At 57.0% G+C, this 24,607-nt stretch overlaps 1 protein-coding gene across 8 annotated transcripts in view; it reads right to left on the reverse strand.

Moving 5' to 3' along the window:
- Nucleotides 1-1,238: 1,238 nt before the first annotated feature.
- Nucleotides 1,239-24,607, reverse strand: part of RFX2 (regulatory factor X2) — a 91,235-nt gene continuing 67,866 nt past the window's right edge. For 3 of the 8 annotated variants that reach the window (XM_044378010.3, XM_044378007.3, XM_044378008.3), the window contains 12 exons: nucleotides 22,585-22,659; nucleotides 15,658-15,839; nucleotides 13,987-14,106; nucleotides 11,408-11,523; nucleotides 10,412-10,530; nucleotides 9,900-10,012; nucleotides 9,354-9,508; nucleotides 8,032-8,129; nucleotides 7,068-7,217; nucleotides 6,165-6,373; nucleotides 4,173-4,326; nucleotides 1,239-3,150 (listed from right to left, as the gene is read on the reverse strand). In XM_044378010.3, coding sequence (XP_044233945.1) covers nucleotides 2,947-3,150; nucleotides 4,173-4,326; nucleotides 6,165-6,373; nucleotides 7,068-7,217; nucleotides 8,032-8,129; nucleotides 9,354-9,508; nucleotides 9,900-10,012; nucleotides 10,412-10,530; nucleotides 11,408-11,523; nucleotides 13,987-14,106; nucleotides 15,658-15,839; nucleotides 22,585-22,659 — 1,695 coding nt within the window. In that variant the 3' untranslated portion in view covers nucleotides 1,239-2,946. The remainder of the gene's footprint in view (nucleotides 3,151-4,172; nucleotides 4,327-6,164; nucleotides 6,374-7,067; nucleotides 7,218-8,031; nucleotides 8,130-9,353; nucleotides 9,509-9,899; nucleotides 10,013-10,411; nucleotides 10,531-11,407; nucleotides 11,524-13,986; nucleotides 14,107-15,657; nucleotides 15,840-22,584; nucleotides 22,660-24,607) is intronic. The other 5 variants (XM_026481187.4, XM_048226429.2, XM_026481188.4 and 2 more) reach the window with 3 other exon arrangements.

Genomic DNA, 24,607 nt, shown 5'->3' on the forward strand with positions numbered 1-24,607 from the left:
TTAGTGTCCCCTGGGGGCCTCAGGGCCTCTACCAGGAACAGATGGGCCTGGGCTGGGGCCAAGGCTGAGCATCTCTGGGGCATATGGGGCACTGCCTTGGCATGGGGGAGCAACTTTTAGGGGCGGCTGACCAGGAATTGTGTCCCACGTTTCTGGAACATCTTCCCATCCGTGGGCCCTTCCTATTCCGGAGCCTGTTGGTCTCCTCTGCAGGGTTTCTTCGAAGTCCTATAATCCCCTGTGTCAGAGCCCATCCCCCACCAAGAGGGGTGGTCCAAACAAGGCGGATTCCCAGCCTCCATGGTAATCCCACCAGATAGCCGCTCTGTGAACGGGGCCCAGGAACTGGCCGTTTTAGAACAAGCTCACGCAGTGATTTGTAGGGGATCCCCAAGTTTGGCCCCCGCCCCTCTCCTGAAGAAGCCCTGGGGACAACCGGCAGGTTTCGTCAGTGGCTGGAGCCGGGGTTTATTCTGCCATATCTGAATAAGTCTAGTCTGCTTACAAACAGTCTTGATCATCCTGGGCTGAGAACTGTTTTCTTGCCATCTCTGGCCCAGAGCTGGCCTTGCTAAATGAGACTCAGGGAATCCGCTCCTTCTGGAACACTCCCCAGAGAGCCAAGAATAAAGTGCTGGAGGCCACTGCTTCTCCTCGGAGCCTCGCATGGCAGGAGCCTGGCCAGGCTGGCAGTCCAGGGCACGGGCTTGGACTGCTGGGAGGCCCGCTCCCTCCCAGGCCACCGTGTGTGTGTGGCAGTGAGGAGCTGGAGTGTGGCTCGCGAGTGTTCACTGCCATGAAAAATGAGAACGGGCTTGGAAGGTGCGTGTCTCTACCATCATTTGTGCTGTTCCTTGCGGAATCCTGCAAAGGCAGGAGCGTAAGGCGGAAACCCAGTTTGTACAGTTTAACCCACGTGGAAGAAAAGGCAGGCCGTGACAATCCGCGAACCGTGAGCTTAAATGTCTCCCAGGAGAGGAGATATATATTTTTAAAGACATTCTTTCTGTCTGATTTCATCTAAGTCTTGAACTGTAAAAACCAGACAAACATTGTAATTATGATAGACTTTTGGTTTCTAAAACAAGCGCCTAGCTTTCCTGTCTTTCCCCTCCACACTGCCCCGCACACCTGGTGTGGGTGGGCTCCTGCTTGTTGAGAAGTCAGGTTTTTAAAGGCCACGTGAGTTTACATTAGTACCTTCTGCGTGAATGAGAAAAAAAATATTAGGGACCGAATACACTGCAATATACATGTTCATAAGAAACATTCTAATAACAATTAGAGCACAAAACTATTGGTATAAACTTATTTCCAAAAGGAGAAACTATTGCATTTCATAAGATGGTGCTTCCCGGACCAGAGGTTTGTCTTTCTTCTTTGCAGTTGGTTTGGGGGCAGAACTCTTGCACGGAGCTAACCAAGTGCAATGTGTTATGGCGGATACGGATCCGGAGTGTTCAAAGTTCAAGGGCTATGCAAGTCCTCGGGATTCATTTACCCAGAGAAGAGTTTCCACTTTGAGCAGTTCAAGATGGGACTTGCCCGGGGTCAGAGTGCTCCAGGATTGCTAATTCAAAGGCAGGCATTTCAGAAGATTCTACGGAGTGGGAGCCAGGCAGACTTGGCCCAATGGCTGCCCTCTGAAGGCGCCACTGAAATACCGACCACCCAGCCCCCTCGGAACAAACTCATTCCAGACCCAGCAGTTTGGCTTGATGTTGGCTGTGAACTTGGAGAGAACCCACATCCTTCCAGTTGCTGATAAAACTTCTGGTTTTGATCCTTAAAGACTCCACTATGTCTTGGCCTGGGCGGGCCGTTTCTGTGACTTGTTCTTTGGGCCACATGGGACCATGGTGATGGACAGCTGCTTCTGGGGACCTCTGGTGCCTGCAGATGGGGCTCCTGTGGGCCGGTGTCCACGCCTCAGCACAGCCGGCAGGGCAGGAGGCCCCGGGCACAGTGTGGAGATGGTCCCTTCCCACCACAGGGCACCGGGGCAGAGGGCTCCGTGGACATCCGCCGGCTCAGTACTGTCCAACAGTTGCAGGACACCCCTTCCCTCCTGGGGTCTGCGTTTTAAAAGATACTGGTGGAAGCCGGAAGCAGCTGTGCCAAGGAGAAGCCCAACGTGGAGGCGCCAGCTCGCCCAGCACCGCCCCTTTCAGCTCTCAGGCGGGGTGCGCAGACTTGGACCAAAGTTCTTGGTCCGGCCCAGGAGAGGATAAGAACACTCGGAAGGAAAAGATGACCCAGAAGGCACCAGGTGAGCAGCTCAGGCACCGGGAGCCCGATGTGACCTTCTGCCGTGGCGAAGGACGGTCTTCTTCTGGAGGAAGAGCGTGTCCTTTGAGGGTGCACTGGTGCCCCGTGAGTCAGAGCAAAGGTCCCGTCATCTGAGAGGCACTATTCCGCAGAGCTCGCGGGGCCGGTCTGGAGCCCGGGAGGCGCCGCAGCGCTAGATGCCCTGCAGGGACTGGTTGGGGTCACTGCGCTCCCGCTTCACCAGGGGCTCGCCCAGGCTGCGGGCGTCGGAGTCGGCCTCGCTGCCTCGAGCCTCGCCGAGGTCATCTGCAGGGTTAGTGTTGGGGATGAGGGGCGTGGGCGCGGGCCGCAGGAGGGAGGGAGAGAGAAGCACATTCTCAGAGAGGTGCACAGGCGTGGACACTGCCTTGCAGCGCCCAGGGAGGCCTCCTTTCTGGAGCCCTCCCCTGGCCAGTGTCCATTTGCTGGGGCACACTCCCGGCAGGGTCCCCCTCAGCAGTCGGTGCCCCCTACTGCATGGGGCAGGGAATGGGGTGGGGTAGGGGCAGCTGGAGGCAGGCAGCCCAGGGCTGTGGCCCTGCTCCTGGGCCTGATGTGGAGGCGGCTGGGGAGCAGGATTAGATGGGATCCTGAGCCCTGCTCCTCTGAGCCCCAGCAGGGGCCAGGCCTGCATAAGCATCACCGGGACACCTGCCGCTGCCCGGGCCACATCAGCCTGTCTGGATGCCAGCTCCTAAAGGCCCTCAACCCAGCCCGGGAGCTGCCTCGATTTCCACTAGGCCCAGGGTGGGAGGAATACCCCTGGGAGAGCCTCATGGAAAAGCCACAGCCACACCCACCTTTATCGAGCAGCGTCAGTGATAGTGAGGCGAGATCGTTGAACTGGAAGAGAGAAGCCCAGAGTCAGAGGCCTCCGCAGAGGTGCCTGGTCCTGGTGAATGTTAGCACTGTCCTCTATCTACAGTTAACACAGGCGAGAGCGGTTCCCCCATGTGAAGTGGCGCTGATGCTGGTGTGTCCTCTCTGGCACCTTCTGGGTCCTGCCTGGGAGCTGCTGGAGGGCTGAGTGGGTGCTGACTGCTCAGGCCACCAAGAGGAAAGGGACTGTGGCCTCTGAATGGTGACAGGCTTATTAGGTACTAAAAGCTCTCTAAGCATCACCTCATTTCCTCCTCAAAACAACCCCACACAACCCAGCAATTCCGCTCCTAGGAATGTACCCAAACGAAATGAAAACAGGTATTCAAACAAGAACGTGTGCCCAAACGTTCACAGCAGCATTGTTCACGGCAGCCGAAAGGGGTGAACAACCCACGTGTTCATCACAGTGCTGACTGCCCGCACAAGGAAATATTATCTGGCCATAGAAGGAGTGAGGCAAGGATCCGCGCTACAGCGTGGCTGCACCTTCAAAAGATTATGTCCAGTGAAAGATCCCAGACACGAAAGGCCACGCCATGTGAGATTCCACCCGTGTGAGACGCCCACGACAGACCAACCGACCCTGGCAGAAGGGAGGGTAGCAGGTGCCAGCGTCTGGGGATAGGGATGGTGGTGCCTGCTGACACAGATGGACTTTGCCTTTGGGGCAATGGAATGTTCTGGAATTAGAAGTGGTGGTCACACAACTCTTAATGTACTAAATGCCACTGAGCTGTTCACTTTAAAATGGCCAGAATGGTGCCTTTTATATGTACTTTACACCAGCAGACCCCGTGGGCCGGGTGTTCCAGGTCTGCCTCAGGGGCAGGAACGCTCTAGGTGGCAGAGGAGCCAGGTCTGAACCCAGGTCGCTTGGCTCCAGCGTGCGAGCTCTCTCCCAGCCACGGGCCTCCCTGGGCCGTCCGCTGCGTCACACACACCGCCATGCTGTCTTGGGGTCCCCGGGGCGGGCGGGCCCTCACCTCTCCCATCACAGCAATCGGCGTCTCTCCCGTGGCCTCTGCGACGCGGTGCTCCACCAGGTAGAACATGTACTCGTCGTAGAGCAGGCGGATCAGGTGGAAGGAGCCGAAGCTGGCGGCGCTGCGCAGCGTGAGGTCGCGGATGACCATGGAGCTGGGGGTGGGCAGACAGAGGCTGGGGACCTTCCGGGGAGCGGGGAGTCGCGGGCAGGCGGTCGAGCCAGGCTTTTGGGGGGGCCCCACAGACCCACGAGGGGACCGCCAGCTGCCCAGACCACCCCTGTGTCCGCTGTGACTGAGGGGAGGACAGGGGGACAGGAGGCGGGTGGGGCAGTCAGCTCCAAGCAAGAGGCCGTGGAAACGTCACATCGTGTCTCTGTCTGACACAAGCCTTACTTGGCCAGTGGCCTGTGGTCAGTTGTGGTGCCCTTATGACTCGCCCACAGTGGACAGCCTTTCCTGGCCTTCCCTCCTCCTGGGATTCCCTCCCACCCAGACTTCGCTCCTCAGTCAGCGGTTTAGGCGCCTAAAACGAGACAGAACTTCAGGGAGCTGTTGCCTCTTTCATCTGCAGCAGGGGCTGGCAAGCTGTGGCCCCAAATCCAGACCAGATTCAGCCCACGGCCTACGCCTGTACAGCCTGCGAACTAAAAATGGTCTTTACCATTTTAAATGGTTGGAAGCAAAGTCAAAAGAAGTATTATGTTTCACGACCCAAGAAAAGTACCTGAAATTCACAGCTTAGTGTCCATAAATACAGTTTTATTGGCACACTGGCCATGCCTGTTCATTTACATATCGTGTGCCGATAAGAGTTTATTTCTTGGAAATACGTACCATCTGCTTCTTCACAGAAAAAGCGACCCCTGATCTAAAGGAATGAGATCACTTGGCCCCCAACCCCAAACTCTGGTCCCAAACACCCGACTGCCCCACCTCAGAGCTTCCCCACTTGTCGCTGTGGTAGCAAAGTACCAGGAGGAGACAAGGCAGGGAGGAGATGTGTGTGAGCCCCTGACAGAGTCACCAAGCAGGGGGCCTGCCCAGCAGTGGCTCTGACACCCTGTGGCCCGAGAAAACCGGAACCACGCTGGAGGCGACGCACAGGATTCTGAGAGTGAACCCTCGAACCACAGGCCACAAAGGGCCAGGCTCCCCCCGAAGTGGCGGCAGCCGCGGCGCTCCAGCTAAAGCCAATCACATCACTTCCCTGCTTTGCTCCTGCAAGTTCTCCGTCAACACCTCTGTCCTCGCTCACTGACCACCTGCGGGTTGGGGCTGCCCGATGTGAGGCGGTGTTTGCTCCAATCAACTTTTGAAAATGTTAGCGGGCCCTTGTTACTTTTTTAACGGGCTGAAACTCTGCCCGTGTGTGAACGACGGGGTGTGGGAGGGAGTAAGAGCAGTTGATGACGTTATACTTAATGCTTTGCACGTCTTCCTGGGCCAGGGTGTTGATGCACTCTTAAGGCACTTAGTCTGGCAGTGGGAAAACAGAGGTGGCTTCGACGGGCTGTGGATTTGAGACGGCTTAGCAAAGGCAGCCAAGGAGGGAACCCAGGTGCTGACCGCCGTGTCCAAACCGGCACGTGGAAAGCCGTGTGCGGACCCCAAGGCCAAGTCAGTGGACAGAGTGGAACGGCTTGGGATTTGGGATGTTTTCTCCTCAGAAGCTTCTTGGCTCTGTATGGCCAAGCCCCCTAAAGGTAAACAAGCGAACTCGCATTCTGGGTCCCTGGGGTCTCTCCTCGTGCTCCCTTCCCCACCCCCGGGAGCTGTGGCTTGGCGGTTACGCTGCGCCAGCCCCCTTCTCCTGAAGGCCTCACGTCAGCCGGAGGAGAGTGCAGGTCTGGAAAGAAAAGCCACAGGCCGAATGCCGCACACGCCAGCACACTGTGCCTGCCCCGGAAGCCTGCTGAGGATGCAGCTGGGCCTCTGGGGCCCCCCGTCCCCACCTTCCCCGAGTTCCCTTGGAAATGAAGCCGGCCTTACCTGTAAAAGGACCATTTCAGAAGGAACTGGCGGGCAGCCTTGGGGAAGCTGGGGCTGCCAGCATGCTGCTTCAAGACCTGGGTGACCACGCTGTCAAGCCAGCTGGCCCACTGGTCCAGGGAGCTCTGCCGCTGCAAGGTCAGCTTGAAGTCCTGCTCCAGCCGCTGCACCACGCTCTCCTCGCACTGGCACACCCACGAGGCCTGCTCCTGTGGGGCGTGGGTGGCAGGTCAGTGTGGCCCCCGGTACCAGCGCCGTCGGGGAGGGGGGAGCGCGGGGACCAGCACCCGATCTGGGCCTTGGCTGCCTGTCGTGGAGCGCAGGGGTGGAGCCGGACGGACCAACAGCCAGAGAGGGAGCCTGCCCGGTTCTAAGCGCGTAAACCCATGCTTCCGGCATCCGGAGCTCAGACTACACACCGCGTGTTTGTGGTGTTTTACTTTCAAGCGCTCATTTCTCTAAAAGTGTGTGTTTTGTTTAGTGGATGAACTCACAGCCTGGACTCGGCGTGAGCAGCACTGTGGCACGACGCACGCGAGCACAGCCTGCGCTTTTCCGAGCCCAGAGAAGAGCGCTGTGAAACCGGCAGCGGGAAGGTAGATTCTTAAAGAGGGCGAACCAAGGTGTGGGTCCCAGCACCTGGGCAAGGGAGGGGGGGGAGCTCCGTGGGGTCGTGGAGTGGAGGCCTGGGGCCCCTGGGTGGGCCGCAGGGGGCTTCCGCCCTGACCTTGTTTTCACGCATGCTGGGTTTTACTGCCGGTGGCATTTTGTGGTTTTGAGCATTTTTCTGGAGGCTGGAAGGCGAGGCCAGTGGGGTGGGGGTCACACCTACGTCGTTGCTGATCTGCAGCCTGTCCCCAGGCCCCATCCCAGGCCGAGGGCCATCGTGGGGGAGCAAGTCACCTGCACGTTGGCGAAGTCCACGCGGTTGAGGTCACTGAGCATCTGGTTGATTTGGGAAGTGTTCTGCAGCACGGCCCGGGCTGCCTGGGCGAGGTGGTTGAGGGACGTGTATCTGCGCAGGGTCTGGGCAAAGGCGCTGACCACGCCCACCTGTGGCCGGGGGAGGCGCAGACGGTGAGGGCGAGGGTGCGTGGGCTCCGCAACAGCACAGAGGGGAGGGGGCAGAGGGCCCCACCCTTCCGACAGTCTCAAGGACCCGAGGAGTGAGAATAAATGAAGGATATGAACCTCACGAGGCGTCTTGGCATCTAGAGCAGATGCCGCAGCCTCGGTGAGGTAGCACTCAGGACAGGGTGCTTACGATGCTGTTTCGAGAATTCCTTTGCTCTCTGGGGTGGCTGGGGCAGGGGAACACAGACTGCTGAGGGCCACCGGATCAGGCTTTGTGGGGGTGGGGCCTGGGAATCTGCGATTTTAACCACTACCCTGGTGACTGCTGTGCACCCTGAGGACTGAGAGTCTCTGGTCTAACAGGTAATTCCAGACCGTGGTCAGGGAGGCCCGATGCTCGGACCGCGGCCTCACCTGTATGCAGGTCTCTAAGAGACGCTTGCGAGAGCAGCAATCACTCTCTTTTGCACTCGGAGGCCCACTCTCCACATTTTAAATTCTGATTTGTGGCCAAGACTATTGCAGTAAGGGTGACAGCAAGGAGATCAAACCCTCCCCCTATGAAGCGCATAGAAACATTCTATCTATTCTGAATTGATCCAAATACATCACAGCAAACGACAGCTTCTGTCATGCCCCTCCCTGCTCGTGCCCGTCGCACATCGCCAGCATCCCCGAGGCTTCCTGGGGCGGACTCACTGTCCTCAGGACCCACGGGAGCGGCCTGCTTTGCCTGCAGAGGGCAAAGAGCCCTGGGCCCTTTGCCAGCTGCCCCCCAGAGCAGAGCGGTTACCTTGGTCTGGATGACCCGCTGTGGGAAGTCTCTCATGGCGTTCGTCAACCAGCCTTCCAAGCTCTTGGCAAAATTACGGATGGCCTGCGTCAAGGTACCTGGGAGACACAAGCCGTGATACTTAGAGTGAGAAAGGCGGTCTTGCGCATCGGAATCAGCAGGAAGGTAAGAGGCGCACACGCAGTGAAGCCGCTAGAGCAAGAGAAAGAGGTGGCTGAGCACACGCGGCAAGGCGCCCGGGAGAACTCGGGGCGTTCCGTGAGGGAGGCACCGGGTAAGAAATGGGGCACCATCTCTGCTCCTCTATCTCCTCCCCCAGCGCGACTCTGCCCCCAGGGGACACTGGGGGATGTGTGCAGACATCTGTGGTCGTCACAATGGGGGGAGCGCCCGGCATTGAGTGGGGGGGCCACGCTCAACCCCCATAGTGCCCAGGACAGCCCCGCATTAGAGAGGACAGTCCACGGTGCTGAGGAGAAGTCCTGTGCGTACACATCTTCCACCAATTTCCAAATTTATTGTGAGGTGGCTTGCAAATAACAAATTGGACTGTTTAAAAAAAGAAAAAACTTCAAAAATGTAAAAGGAAACATACCCCGACTCAGACCTTAACATAGAGACCATAATCGCGCACTGCAATGAACGGTTTTCGGTCCGCAAGCCCAACGGAGAAACGCAAGAGTTTGGCTGTTTCTCATTTTCTGGCACAAAAGCAGCAGACCAGTTCATTAAGAAAGACCGAAGTTTTTGTCGTGACAACGGGCACAAATATTGACAGGTCGTGCACGGCCAGGTGTACCCATGCCCGCCGCACTGCATTCACTCATTAAGAGCGAGGCCTCAGGGCCCAGCTTCCTCACTCCAGGGCTTCTACCCTCAGGATGCTGGGGGCCCCAAGTGAGGGCCTGTAAGGGGCTGGCAGGTGTACCCCCTGCGGGAGAGTGGGGCGCGTGTTATCACCCCGGGGAAGTGGGGGGCCCTGCAGGTGGTCCCAGGGGTGGAGGGGCACAGTGGGTCGAGACCCTCTCCAGGGCTTTCAGCAAACCTGCCGACAGGGGTAGGGCTGTCCTGTGACCTCGGCCCCACCCTCTGGGGATCTTCTGGGGGGCATCTCGGGCCCCAGAGGAACTCTGAGGCTGGAGCGGCACTGGGAGCCCCGCAGCACAGAGAGCACCGAAGCCCGAGCCAGCGCTGGTGGGCAGCACCTCAAGAGTGACGGGCCTCCCCAGAGCGTGAGCTGGCGCTCCCCTGGGCCTCATTCCGGGGGGGCAGGGCAAGCACACGGGCGAAGGGGGAGCGCAGCAGCCAGCGGAGCCGCTTACTGGGCACCGGACGCAGCACGTCAGGGATGAGGATCTCCACCAGGGCCTGGTACAGGATGTGGTCGCAGTTCCTCATCCACTTGAGAACGGGCTCGCATTTACACAGAGACACCAGCTTGTCCTTCGGGAGGACGGCGCCTTCCGGATCCCCGTCGCTGTGGGGAACGGGAGAACCGGGGTGAGCTGTGGCCCGCAGGGTGGCAGGGGGCCCCCAGGATGGAACCCACCCTGCCTCCAATTCCCCAGTGGGCCCCGCGCCGTCCCCTTCCCTGCCTGTGGCCGGGGGATGACATGTCCTCTATCTGGGACGCGCGGGGTTCCCCCTGCAGTCCCTGTGCTGAAGCGAGGGAATGGGCAACACACTAGAGTGTGGAAACCACACACACACACAGAGGGGCTCAGAGAGCCGATTCCTGGAAAGGGGACCCATTGTCTGTGGGTCACAGTGTGGGGGGCCGCAGCCTGCAGGGTAGCCCTGGGGTCCTGGGAAATGAGCCAGTGCGGCTCTGTGGCCCCTGGGCGCAGGGGCGGGGCGAGGGCAGTGACCTGGCAGGTAGAGAAGCAGGGCCGTCACCCGAGGAGGCTTTCGAGTTCCAGAAGGAAAGCCACAACTTCTCAATGTAGTGAAACTGGAGGTTCACCACGACGTCTAAAGTTGCCTGCGAATAAACACAGCCCGTCGACCTCAACGGATGTGCGTGTTAAGAACTGTGCCTATCACGTGTTGTCGGGACATGCCAAGTGGGCAGCTGTGAGAGCTACTGCAGTGGGGTCCCTTGAAATCCAGACAGAGACCCCAAGGGGGGACGGATGTGCCACGGTTTAGTGAGTGGAGATTCCATCTACTTGGCTAGAGGAAGCAGGGGGCTGCTCCCGCCTCCTCCGCGTCACCCAGGGACACCTGCTGACGTCTGAGAGTTTGGCGGTTCTGGTGACGTGTAAGGCCGACCGCCTCACCGGGGGGAGGATCGCGCTGCTCTCCACCCCGGCTCTGGGGCGGGGGGGGGGCCCGGCCCAGGCTCAGGGTCTCCCTGGGCGGGGCGGGGGAGGGTGGTCACCTCGCAGTGCCGCCGGTAGACCAGCTGCAGGGCCTTGACGTCGTGTAGTGTGATGCTCTCCTGCAGCAGGACGCTGCCCAGGTCGGGCGCTGGGAACTCCGGGAAGACATGTGAGACATCTGGGAGGAAAACGGGGTCACCAGAGCTGCAGAAGGGCTCCATGCAGGAGGCCCATGTGCTGGGGGATTAGGGTAAGGGTTAGGGTTGCCAGTGACTGCTCCACAGCCCCGGGTCTCACAACTTTTAAGCTTTGGTTTTCTCAGGGACAACACTGTCTCTCCCAGCGACAGTAAATACGCTGACACAGATGAGCACTGAGCCCAGGGCCTGGCACACAGCAGACGCTCCCATCACCCTGGCGTGGGGGCTTCCCAGGGCAGTGAATCTGGGGAGGGGGCTGGCCGTGGCTGCCCCTAGCTACTTCCCTGAAGGGTTCTGTCTGGGCTCCCAAAACACACTAAAAATAGACAAAGGTCACTGATGTCTTCGGTGTGTGTGTATGGACGCTGACCACAGCAAGCCTCCCTGGGCACGGCCCATGACGCTCTCCCGGGCGGCCGTGGTGCCAGCAGGGGAGGGGCTCTCCCAGGGAAGGGCCAGGCAGCCGTGTGTCGGGCCACCAGGAGGGGAGAGCCAGCATCCTAAACGCTCCAGGGAAGCAAGGAAGAAAACCGAGGAGGGCAGCCAAGTCCTGAGGCAACAGCTTTTAAAATACATCTAGACTTCTTTCCAACGGGCATTTCACTTTCTTTACTTTTTTTCCTGATGGTCACTTTATATATTCATTTGGGGGCATCTGCTGACTATTCTAAAATCTTGGGGATGCCATAAGGGTTGATCTAGAACATTCCTACGTAGTTAAAGAGGTATCATACGAGCCAACTGTTTAAAGCACCCCCGTAGATGCCGCTGGTGCTGAGACCCGCGAGCACCGAAGAGCCGAGTGGACACCGGAGCTTTCCCGGGAGCCCTGCGCACAGGCCGGGGGGCACTCACCTATGTACTGCTGGTGGTGCTGGCTCTGTGCGGCCATGGCCTGCTCTGGGGTGCTGTGCAGGCTGCCGTGCGAGCCACTGTCCCCAAGGCTGTCTGTCTTCTGGGCTGGCCGGTACCTGGGCAGGGGACATGGTGCCACCATGAGGCCCCAGCTGTACCCCCTGAAGGGGCTCACGGAGCAGAGAGCTGAGGAGGATTCAGTTTGGGGTGCGTGCGTGTGTGTGTGTGTGTGTGTGTGTATGGGTGTGTGTAATGTTTAAAAACTTGTGGTAAAATACACACAACATGAAATTCACTACCGTAACCGTCTCTAAGCGCATAGCCCTGCGGCACAAAGCACACACACTGTCATGCAGCCACCCCCACCCTCCGTCTCCAGAACGTTCCGTCTCCCCACACGGAGACTCTGTCCAGGAAGCACGGACTCCCCACCCCCTGCCCCAGCCCTGGCTCCCACCATCTCCTCTCTGTCTGTGTGGACAGGACTCCTCTGGGGACCTCCTGGGAGTGGGGTCCTGTGGGATGTGTCCTTCTGGGTCTGGCTGCTCTCACTGAGCACAGTGTCCTCAGGGTCCCTCCATGTCGTGGCAGGTGTCAGGGTCACTTCTGTTCTAAGGCTGAATAACATTCCCTTGTCTGGACGGACGCACACACTTGCTTACCCATTCACCCGCTGATGGGTATTCGTGGTTGCTTGTGGGGCCGTGTGTATCTTCCCCCCCTCAATACTTCTCCCTTAGAAGATAAGTGAACTTCTTTATATAGAATCACAAATATCTTACTATTATGTGGTCTCAAAGGAAATTCTGGGACGTTCATTTTGCCTTGAGCCAGAAAGCAGTGGCCAGCCTGTGCTGGCAGCAGACGGGAAACGTTCACGGAGCGGGGCTCCCCAGCGCGGTGTCCTGAGCCCAGCGGACGGCTGTGATGTGGTGCTGGCATGTGCGGGGAAGAGCAGGGGGACCCAACTCCAGCGGGGAGCGCCTTTCCTGGTGGAAAGTGGGGCCCGGCTTCCCGTGAGGATGGAGAAAAGCCTCTCAGACGCGTGTGGACTGCCTGACTCGAGGGGGTGGTGGTTCCCAGTGTAAATGGCACGAGCCTGTCTCCATGAGGACAGCTGCTCCTGAGGTAATACTCTGCCTGGTGTCGTGATTCACGGGTGTTTGCAGGAGCCCCAACCAAACAGCAACAAGATGCTACAGAGTCCATGTCTGTGGACAAGCAGCTGCAGGATGGACTGCTGGTTCCACTCGTATCTGTTGGCTGCTGGAGAATGTTCTGGAGACTCTCTTCCGTGACCTCCAACTCCCACGATTGGACATGTGGTTTGGAGACACTGGGCTGGCCTTAGGGCCCGATAAAGTGGGTTTTTAGCCACACACGGATGGGCCAAGTTATGAAGGCGCCACGTGGAACTGTCTGGACTCTGGAGAGGAGCCAGGGACAGAGGGAAGCAGGGAAGGAGCGGAGACTGCAGGACTGCCAGGAAGGTGACGTTGGAGTGGGGCCCTGCAAATCCCAGGGTCCTGCAAATCCCAGCTGCGGAGGGCCAGTGCTGTTCCTTGTTTTGTGAATAAAGTTTTATTGGCACACAGCCATGCCCATTGGTCTCTGTATCACCCGTGCTGGCTTTCATGCTGCAATGGCAGGGCTCGACAGTCTTGACAGAGTGTCTGGCCTGCAGAGCCTAAGATATTTGCTCTCTGGCCCTTTACAGAAAGGTTTGCTGACCCCTGCCTTAAAAGATGAGTCGGTGTGGGATGGATAGAGAAGAGAACATTCCAGCAAACAACAATGGCCTTGCCAGCCATTGGATCAAAATGTCAGGAAGAAGCAGCCACTTAAGTATATAAGCTAGCTTTCTCCAGGCTTCTTGGGTTATTTTCAGTGTTCTCTCTTTTTGTCCCCCTATAGTTGAAAATTAAAGAGCTAGGATTCCAGCTCTATGATATTCTGGAAAAGGCAAAACTACGGAGACCGTGGAAGGGTCGGTGGCTGCCAGAGGTCGAGGGGAGGGAAAGATGAACAGGCGGGGCACAGAGCCTTTTCAGGGTGGTCCGTAACGCTGGACACGTGTCGTGCTACATCCGTACAAACCCGTTTGCATGGAGCGCCAAGAGTGACCCCCGGTGTCAAGTATGGACTTGAGGTGATAATGATGTGTCGATGTAGGTAAACACACAGCCCTGGTGCCACGCTGATGGCGGGGAGGCTGTGCCTGTGAGCACACCAGGCATATGGAAACTGCACTTTGTGCCCAATTTTGCTGGGAACCTAAAACTGTTCTAAAAATAATGTCTATTTTTTTTTTTTTTTAAAAAAGAGAAAGATCTGAAGGCTCTGCTAGCTGGATGAGGCTGCCTCCCCAGCCTCCTGTGCCTTGGCTCTCCCAGGACGTTGGAGACAGAGGTTAAAATGAATCTATTTTTTCCACCACAGTCTGGGTAGTCCCCTCCTCCCCATGTATTTAACGTTTGAGAAACACTTTTCTGTATGTTCTCCCAAGCGACACTCAGACCCAACCCTTGCCTTGGGCAGGAAAGTCGGTCCTCAGACTGGCTTTGGGCCAGGTCACCCACCTTGGCTTCTGATGCATGGGCTGTTGTCGCATGGCCATATACTGGGTGTCCTCCTGCAGCCGGTTCAAGGGCGAGTCTGGTTTCAGACGGATCCCATAGTAATGATACTTGGAGTTGCCCCTAGAAACCAAGCATCTCAGGGTCAGCTCTCTTTGCAGACGTTCTTGAATGACAGACAAGTGCTCTGTCTTAGCCCTTCATTCTGGGTGCTCAGGGTCAGTGTTCCCTGGGCCGTGGTGGGGAACGTTCATGGGCTATTTCATGATCACAGTGGTTCAGGAAATTCTATACTTGGCATCCCTCTCAGAGACTTCCCCGCTTTCGTTTTAGTATTATAAAGGGTCTGAGAAGTCCTGCAGTGGGAAAAGTGATCCAGCTTTGTTTGAGCTGACATGGCCTCACCATCATCATCATCACCATCACCACCATCACCACTATCACCATCACCAGCATAACCGTCATCACTATCCCACCATCACCATCACTGTCATTATCACCATCTTCACCATCAGCACCACCACCATCTTCCCACTACCATCATCACCATCTTCACTATCACCATCACCAGCATCACTGTCATCACTATCCCACCATCACCATCACCACCATCAGCATTATTATCATCACCGCCCGCCCCCGATCATCTAACAACATGATCTGGAAAATGGCACCATTTGGGAAACACTACCGTAGCTTACTATGGGAGAAATGAATGATCAAAGGGCTTTAGACAATTTGGTTAAGAACACAGGTCGGAAGGGCTCCTCAGGAGAGAGGCATGGAAGGACAGACATGTATCTGGCAATACGGACAAGTGGGTGGAGCATGGGTACCTTCTAGATGAGGTAGGAGCTTGGCTGGTGCCAGGAGGAGGGAAAGCGTGGGGGAGAAAAGCCCCAATCCTGAGGCCAGCATCTGGGACACTCTGACGGTGGAGGCCATGCATGAGCCTTCTGGAGAGGCCCCCCAAAGGCACTGGTGGCTGTGTCCCCAGAGACCAGAGGCTCCCTCTCCTTCTCCCCTGTCCTTCCCGCCTCTATCCATTGATGCTCTGTAAGAATGTTCTCTGTAAAGGATCAGAAGGTGGTAGAGAACATTCTCTTGGCCCAACACCAGCTTCGGAGGGTATGTGAGTGACCCCACCCCCATGTGTGACTTCACAGACAGCAGCCATGCAAGAAATGGCCTTCTGTGTGCTCTAGGCCGCCCACTTTGAATACAGTATGGCTGCTGTTTTCTGGTGGGAGGAGTGTTCACTTCCTGCCTGGGATAAGTCTGTGGCAAGTGACAGTCCCTGGTTCCGCAGGGCCAAGGGCTGGCGGTGGTGGATTGGTCCAGGCAGAGCAGAAAGCACCAAGAAATCATAAATCCAACTCTACTTGATAATCCAGAGGCTGCTTTTTAAGAAAATCTGTTATTATGGAAAATTTTAAACAAAGAGAGACTGATGAAGCAAAGCCCATGCTCCTTGTCACCAGGAGAGAGATGGCCTACGGCCAACACCTTGGGCCGGTCAGGCCCGTGCTGCCGCCAGTTCAGAACAACTCCAAGTTCACCCAGAGGCGTGTGGGCGGAAAGAGAAAGACCACGTTCTCCAAAAGCTCAATATCTGTATAGAGGACGCAGGAGGACAGGTGGGTGTGGGGCTACCGGGCACCCCCGTGTACCCACCTGGTGCCCAGCCGTCGTGTCCGCAAGCCCATGAACACGGAGCGGATCAGCTTCCCGAAGGAGGCGGCATTCACAGGGTCCAGCTTGTGCTCCTGGCAGTGCCGAAGGTAATGGTTGTAGAGAGAGCTTCTGGGGAGACTCACGCCTTCTGCGGTTTCGTAGTTATCCAACAGCCACTGGAGCTGGATGAAGAAAGATAGGCTCGCGTTCATCAGGATCCCCCAAAATGCTGAAACGCTAACGTGGGCTCATTAGGAGAAGCACATGCTTTCTCTCCATTGACATGATGAGGAAATTCATTGCCACTGTCACTGATTTGGATTTGAGGGATTCTGGGCACATGAATTAACAGCTTCTCTCCACTCCTGTATTTATTCCTTCAATGTTCAGCCTGGTTTTCAGATTCCTTGACTTAATTTACAAAAACCCGCAAGTGATTGAGACCTCTTGGGTGTGTCTTCCTAATCATTTTGGCACCATGTCTCCTCAACTTACAGGAATGTCAAGACGAGGAGGACTGAAGAAAGCTCCGCAGACCCATCCGCATGGCCCCTGGCATTAAACAGGGTGACGTGGGCCTTTAGAGCTTGTCCACCTCCTGATGCCTTGTGATTGACGGACAAATCGTTCATCTAAGGATTAAGATGGCCGGGGCTTGGCCACCTGTCTCATCGCTGGTCACTGAATATGAAAGTCCTGGTTGAATTCTTGCCCTATTGCTTGTGCTACCATCTTTGGCCCCAACCAGGAATTCTGCACCCTGGGGCAGTCAGATTCTCCTAGAACAGGCGGGGAAGGAAGGGAGGAGTGGAAGGTGGAATTCCCAGACACTCCTTCCTCCTGCCCGTCCTCTTAGCAGCTCTCAGACCCGACGAAGTGCTGCTTCCCTGAGGTAGGGTACGTGCGCTGCCTGAGAGGTCTGTGTCCCCACGGCTGGTGGGGTGACCGAGTGGCCCGAAAACCATACACTCTAGAATTTGTGGGGTATTTTCTCTCAGGAACAATTTCTTTTTCTTTCTGAAACAACAACAACAACAACACAAAACGAAAAACAGGACGACGGACAGAGGCAGACTGACCTAGCCTCAGGTCCTGGACCGAGAGAGAGGCTGTAAGCGGAAACGGGACACAGTACCGAAGAGCTTCCAAGCCAGGTTCTGTGCCCAGGCCGCTGCCCCCAGAGCTCAGCATCGGGTCAGAAGGGCAGGAGCCATCCCCACAGACAGTGAAGCCCCCACACCAGGCAGCGACGCAGAGGAGGCCCCCCCCCGCCCCAGCACAGTGTGTCTGTTCCCTGATCAAGGGAGGTCAGATGGGTGAGTGCGAAAGCCCTGGACCGTGCTGGGGATTTGGAGATAGGCGGGGGCTGTGTGCACGGGCCCCAGGCCTGAGGCAGGATCCTGTGTGGGAAGGTTTAGGGGGGCAGGCGGTCTAAGGCATGGCCCCTGCCTGGAGCTGTGAGGGGCTCCCAGCCCTCTGCGCCCCAGGTGTGGGGGACCCAGCACGTCGCACACCCGTCTGCACGCTTCTAGACCCGAAGTGAGCGTCTGCCCAGGGAGAGCTCAGCCCCAGCTGGCCCCAGGCCATAGTGGCCCTGCCTAGACCCAGCACGCTGGCTGGGGGGTCTGCTGGAGTCTCCCCTTCAAAAGACAGTTTTACTGTGGAAAGGTTCTAACAGGCACAGTGGTAGAGAGAGCAATGGGACCGACTCCTGCTTCTAGCCGTCAGCTCGGGGCCGAGTTTATTTCATCCCTAAGCCCCACCCGCCGCCTCCTGCCTGTCTCAGGCTATTTTCAAACGAACGCCTGACGTCCCTTCATCACACCCCTGGGCCTCCCGGCTCCAGTGCGGCCGAGTGAGAGGTGGGCGGTGGGGCCCGGCGGGGGCAAGGAAAGGTTCAGAGGCGGAGGTGGGCACGGCTGGATGTGCGGGGGATGGAGGGGCACAGGTCAAAGGTCCAGGCGAAGGGACACGTGGGGGACCGACAGAGGAGAGGGTCCTGTAATAGAAGGACACACTTTGGGCAGCAGGAAGGGCTGGGGCCGTGGGCTCTGCTGTGGAATGGAGGTCGGCTGACTGCTGGGCCGGGGCTCAGGGCAGAGGTTGGGAGCAGGTCTGTTAACGTGGCCCCACGGCTGAGGACGGGGTCGGGGGGATGCACAGAGAGGGCGTTCACACACGCAGGCCGAGGAGGAAGAGTGGCCTGAGGCCTCGCATTAAGGCCCAATAGATTTTGCTGCCCTGCCGCCCAGGGAAAGCCAGGAGAGGCTCCCTCCTCATGCGGCTTCTGCAGAGAAGTCTCTGCAGGGAGGGACCGGTGCGGCTCCTGCTTCTCCCTGAGTCGCAGGGGTGAACCAGGGCCGCCCCACCATCGTCACTAGGAGGCCAGCCTCCCGCAGCGCCTGCTCGCTGTGCACCCCGTGTGGTGGCCCTGTGCCCTCCTGCCCCGGGCTGTGGGGCTGCGGGGCTGCCAGAGGGTTGGCCCGTCACCCGCCCAGGGTCCCAGTGTAGGGTAACCCCAGGTGGTCTCCTCCCGGCCTCACCAACTGAGGGGCAGTCAGGACAGGGAAGGCGAGATGGCACAGAGCAACAGGGCAGAGGGCGGCTGCAGGCCCCGGCAGAGGCCCAGGGAACAGGACGGCGCCCAGGAAAGACACCTCACCCCCTTCACTCGACCATTTGGGAAGAGAACCTCCTGTCGCCTCACTCGATATTTAGTTTTCCAACCCTCCCTCAGTGTGCTTTTCTGCCACCCTTTACTCTCCAAAGTTTCGCTCGGGCCCAGGGCTCGGGCCCTCGAGAGCCACGTCCTTGGTCCTCCCTGATCCCTGACCTCTCTCCCCTTGCTGCCGTAAGCTGAATCTTAGCTGTGACGTCAGCATGGCACTGCCCCCTGACCCTCGGGGCACACCTTCCTCCCCTCCCTGAGCGCCGCTGCCCGCCTGGGCTCTGGGAGGCTGCGGGATGGTAGGACTGGGGCATCTGGAAGGGGCAGGGGTGAGCATAGCCCCATTGGCGCCAGGAAGCTGCCCCCCAGCCACAAGGCATGGGGGTGACTAGGTTCCCCGGCTGCCGTCCTCTCTTATTTTCAGTTTGAGATCCAGGTGAGGAAGGGCTGGTATTTGAGGAGGTTTTGTGAGCCCCGAGGTTTTCTTCCGAGAACTTTCCCCCTCCAGAGCTGGCAGGTGCATTTTATCTATTTATTGTTCATCTCCCCCACTGGTATGAGAACCTCAGGCAGGTAGAGATGTAACAGGGTTGCCCACGTTTGCCCCCCCAGGAGGTGCAACAGACCAAGAGAAGGGGTCCTGAAGCACTAAGGGGCCCCCCGCATGCGGGATGCCAACAGTCAGGGTGCAGAAGCTGCAGCCTTTGTCCCTCTGCCCCCTGGGGAGCACAGAGCGCCGAGTCTTAGGGAATTCTCCGGGAGTGGGAGAGGAACATGGACTTTTGGGCGAGAAGGGTGAGGTCAGATTCTGCAGGTGGTGGGCTGGAGGAGGCCCTCGACAGGACCAGCTCACATGTATGAGGAAGTGTTTGGGAAGAATGATCGCTTTGGCTTATCACCATCCCCCAGCCCCATGTTGTTGGAACGAAAAATGGACCTCTTTACTTGGGTAGTTGTCAATGTTGGCATTGACATCAATGACGCATGGTTATCTTGACAACAAGTTCTTCCCAAGCAGAAGTAACTCCAGAGAGAGCTGACCCCTCTAGCAGCCCCCAGAACAATCAGTTACACCTTTTCTCCCTTTTGCACAGAGGGAAAGCTGATTCAAGTGACCAATGGGTTAAGTCATGATGGAGCTGAGGGAGGGAGCCATGGAGAAGCATTCTAGGCAGAGCGAACAGCCTGTGCAAAGGCCCTGGGGCAGCAACGGGCCTGGCGTGTTGGAGGAATGTGAGGGGGCCTGTGTGTCGGGAGCAGAGAGAAGGGGGAGGGGAGAAGGGGACGGGGCAGGTCAGGCAGGGCCCCGGAGGATGTTTTGATGATGCTGGCTTCTAGTAGGAGTGATGGGTGACCTGGAGGCTTCTGAACAGAGCAGTGACCCATTGACTACGTGGTGGCTGCGACACTCCATGGGAGAGATGGTGGGGGTGGTGGTGGTGCCCCCTGGGAAACGGCCTTTCCTGCTGGGAGCCAGGGTGGGGTCAGCAAGGCGGTGAGGGGGCTTCGGGAAAGAAACCAGCCGTCTGACCAAGACAAGTGCTAGAAGCATTTGCCACGATAATTTGGAGCCATTTCTGGACAAGGCACCCATCCCATGAGGCTGCCGATCGATGCTAGCCGAGCCCCAGCCCCATGGCATGCTCTGTCATCACACGGGCCTGCAATCCTATGCCAACTGAAGACCAAGCGATCTTTGGCAATTTGTGGTCCTCAATGAAAAAAAAAGTCATAGACTCTAAATACAACTAATCCATAAGAGGTCCTCCTCCCAGGGTTGGTAACTAATAGGAGTTTATTATACAGACCACGCTGCCCCCATGTGACAATGACTGTGAACGAGTGGGGGGTGTTGTTCTGTGCAGGGATCTGGGGGACGGCTGAGGAGCAGCCCGGGGAGGAGCCCAGGCCCCTCCCCTGCTCAAGATGGGGGACCTCGACTGAAGTCCCCCAGGCCAGGCACCAAGGTGGCTGCATCCCAATGTGGGCTGCGGTGGGGGAAGGCACGTTTTTATTCTCAGGACAAGCGCTTCGCCGCCTTCCCCACAAACAGCTGTCCCTGGTTTTCATGCCACCAAATCTGCCACTCCCCGTCTTCGAGACCGCTCGAGGCCCATTTCCTCCTGTGGGGGTTTCCTCCTGTGGAAAGTTCCTTCCACCCGCAGACCCCCTGGGTCTCACTCAGCCCCTTGAGGGCAGCTTGGGAGGTTTCCGGCGACCCCGACACTGGCCGGGTCTGGAAGGCACTGTGTCGCCTCCCGGGCTCGGGGCATCTGGCTAGCCGGCCCACCCCGTGCTGGCGTGTCGTCGGGAAGCAAACACACTCCGCAGAGCACGGGTACCGGCCCCAGGGGAAAACCTCCACGGCTCACTTCTGCGCACACTTAGCTGTGACCTGGGCGCGCTTTCTCACGCCTGCTTGGCTACTGCCGCGCGTGCCCAGCTCCCTGGTGTGAGTTCTCCTCGTTCCTTCTGCTCCCTGTGTTCAGCACAGCTCCGGTGGGTGGGGAGGCTGCCACCTGGGCTCTCAGAAGCGTCGCTGGGAGGCCACTAGGAAAACGGGTCCGTGGGGCACAGCCCCCAGCCCGGCTCGTCTGCGCCAGGGCTGGGCTGGCAACGGAGCCGGGACTCGGCAGCGTCGTCTGGCCCTAGAGCTCACTCAGCGGCGGGCGGCCAGGGTGACAAGCATCGTGAGCGAGCGTGGCTGGCCGCCACAGGGACACGGGGCCCCACCTCGGGGCCGGGACCCATTCTCTCCCTCTCCCTCCTGGCTCTCACATTGGCTGGACAAGCTCCAGGTGGCTTTCACCCCGGTGTGTGGGGTCGACTCTTCGGAAAGATCTTATTTCTCTTCTCTGATGCTAAGCCACCAAGCCCAGACCCTGCTGCTCACAGCTCCACGACACACGACACACGGCCAGGGAGAAACGGACGCCGGGAGCCTTTGCAGCTCGGAAACCGAATCAGCAGGGAAGCAGTCAAAGGAGTCTCCTTCCAAAGGAAACGTGTTAGAAGCCAGAAGCACTCCTACAGCCAAAGACAAGCGGCTCATGCGTTTCCACAAAGACATTTTAAATTTCCTGCGGAGCCCTGCCTGCCTGGGGTTTGCACCCCACATTCTGCCTTCCTCAGGGCTGACCCGGCACCAGAGCCCTCGGGCTGTATCGAGGCCACGCATGTCTGCTTCAGGGCCCTGCTGAACAGAGCAGGCCACTGTGCAGACTTGCCTGCACGGTGGCCTGAGTTTCAGACTGAGCAAGCACACACTGCAGATTGCTCCCTCCCCAGATCTGGCCACGGGGCTGACACTGTCCAGCAGTAACTGGCAACAGGGAGACCATGAGCCACCTAGTCCGGCGGGGTGGGGGAGGGGAGGACACTCAGCAGGGGCCTGACGCTCTTTTAACTATTTATGCATTTATTGCTTCAAGACGATAGGTGTGGGACTGCTCTCCCTTCCAGTGACCGGGCCTCTGAGGCCCAGGAGCGCAGGGCCCTCATCACGTGTACCTGGAGCAGCCCAGCACACGTCTGCCAATCCAGAACCTAGAAGTTTCTGGGCCTTCCCTAGCTGGGTTTCTGCCCCAACATCACTGCCCTTTGAGCCAATGCCTCACCTGGCACGTTGGCCAGTACCAAAGTCTTGACGGGGTCCTGGTTAGGAAATAAAGACTCTTAGCTGGTCACCTTCTTCAGCCCCGTCCTACCACACGAAGCTGCCCAGAGACAGGGACGATTGCTGCCTCCTGGCACGGAAGCTACCATCACTGTCTCCCCAGGAGGAGAGCGAAGGAGAAAGATCTTATACAGTTCAATAGAAATATGTTGCTTTGCACTTTTCTATTATTATAATTATTTTTTCCCCCAAAGAGCTGATCACAGACAGGAAACGCAGCTAAGAGTCATGAAGGCGCCCCCAGTCCTGCCTTTTCTGTTGTGGTTGTTGCCTATCTTAGTATCACTTTTTTATGATGCCTGTTGCCGCCCAGGCCCCTCCGGGAGCGTGTGACACGCATCTCGCACCTCCCTCCACGAGCACCCGGAGCGTACGTGCTGTTACCAGCCACCTGCATGGACGCAGGACCCTTTCCCTCACGCTGTGGAAAGGTTTTTTTTTGCTGGATGTAGCATCCTAGGTTGGCTTCCCCCCTACCTTTCAGCACCTGACAGCGGTCATTTCATGGTCTTCGCTTGTTTTTAAAATGCCTACGAGGGTTACGAGCGCGGCAGGGCAGGCCGCCAGGTCGACACACACTTACATGGCTGTTGAGTAAACCGCTTTTGTGTGAAGTGATCCCTTCGCTTTTTTGGAGGTTTTCAATCGCCATTTCAAGCTAAAGAAAATGTGTGCAGAAACAAAACAAAACGGAAAAAAACAAAAAAAAGGAAATCAGATGGTTAGCATCAGCCAAGGTTTGTTTTTATTAATATCCAAATAACGATACAAGCGCCTACAAAATAAAAACAAGGCTTGACGCGGGTGGGGGCGCGTGGTTAGGTGGCGAGTGAAAGCTGCCGGGAGGGGGAGCGTGACTCCGGACATGCGGGGGAGCGCAGGAGCCCGGGAGCGCCAGCAGCACAGCGAAGCATTCCGCGCACACCGGCCGCGGCACTGCAGCCCGTCTGCACAGCCCGAACACTGAGCCGAGGCGTGAGCTCAGGTGGAAGCAAAGGCGGCAGAATGATGGACCCGTCATCGGCTGCTAGGGAGAATCAGCTGTCCACCCAAGGACAGCGGTGGCCCTACTGACTTCCCGGCCGGCCTGTCCGGTCACGAAGCCCGGGGTCTCCCTCCTGGGTGCTCCAGGAAGATACCAACAAGGCCAAAGACCCTGGCCCTGCCATTGGGAGGCGTCGAACCCTGGGGCCACTGGACGCGTCACAGAAATAAGCTCCTGAATGTTTATGAAGTGTGAACTGGGCAAAGAGGGTTGCACAGGAATGAGAACGAATCACGGGGACAGTCACCGGAAGCTAACAGGGAGGCCTTCCTGGGGGAAGGGGCTCCTATAGCTGGGTTCTGAGGACCTCATGGAGGCTGGGACTGAGGTGGTCCAGCAGGGCGATGCACAGAAGGAAACACCCGGCTGTGTGCGGCTCCCACCACATTCGTACGTGCCAAATTTGATGCCCACTTGTGCGTGTTAAATGGAAATGGGAAATCTGCTGGAGTCTACCACGGCAGGCAGAGAACCACAATGGAAGGAAATAAACCCAATGCACACCTTCCTCAAACACACGCAGGGAAGGCAGACTTCTGCGATGCGTGCGCAAAAAGCAGGTGGAACACATATTTTGGAAAGAGCAGCTGGACGGGGCTCCTGGGGCTGAGTGCAGGAATGAGACGGTTCCTGCTTTGCCCATCACCTCTTCTGACCGCTGTGTGTGTGTCCACTGTCGCCACTTTTACTCAACACTGTACTGGAAGTTCTAGCCAGGGCAATCAGGCAACAGTGAGAAATAAAAGACATCCATATTGGAAAAGAAGTGAAACTATCTCTATATGCAGATAACATGATCTTAGACATAGAAAATCCTGAAGGAGCCACAAAAAACCTATGAATGCTCGTAAACAAACCTGGCAGAGTTGCAGGATACAAGATCAACATACAAAAATCGGTTATATTTTTTAACAATGAACAATAGGAAAATGCAATAAAGAAAACAATCCCATTTACAAAAGCATCACAGAAAATAAAATACCTAGGAATAAATTTAGCCAACGAGGTAAAATACTTGTACACTGAAAACTATAACATTGCCGACTGAAATTAAAGAAGACCTACATGAACAGAAGACATCCTATGTTCACGGATCAGAAGACTTCATATTAGGACGGCAATACTCTCCAAATTGATCAATGCAGTCCTTACCCAAATTCTCTATTAAACTTCCAACTGTTTTTTCAGAAATGGACAAGTTGATCCTAAAATTCGTATGGCATTGAAGGGAGCCTGAATAGCTAAAATGACCTTGAAAAAGAAGAACACATTTGAAAGGCTCATATTTCCTGATTTCAAAACTTACTACAAAGTTACAGTAACCAAAACGGGTAGTACCGGGATGAGGATAGACGTATAGATGTACATAGGTCAATGGAATGGAATTAAACATCCGGGAATAATCCTGTATGTCTATGGTCAACTGATTTTTGACAAGGGTGTCAAGACCACTGAATGGAGAAAGAGTAAACTTTCTAACAAATGGGGCTGGGATAAATGGGTTTCCACATGCCAACGAATGGAGTTGGACCCTTACCTCACAATATATACAAAAATCAAC

This window comes from Ursus arctos, unplaced genomic scaffold (assembly GCF_023065955.2).
Source record: "Ursus arctos isolate Adak ecotype North America unplaced genomic scaffold, UrsArc2.0 scaffold_14, whole genome shotgun sequence".
NCBI classification, from domain to species: Eukaryota; Metazoa; Chordata; class Mammalia; order Carnivora; family Ursidae; genus Ursus; species Ursus arctos.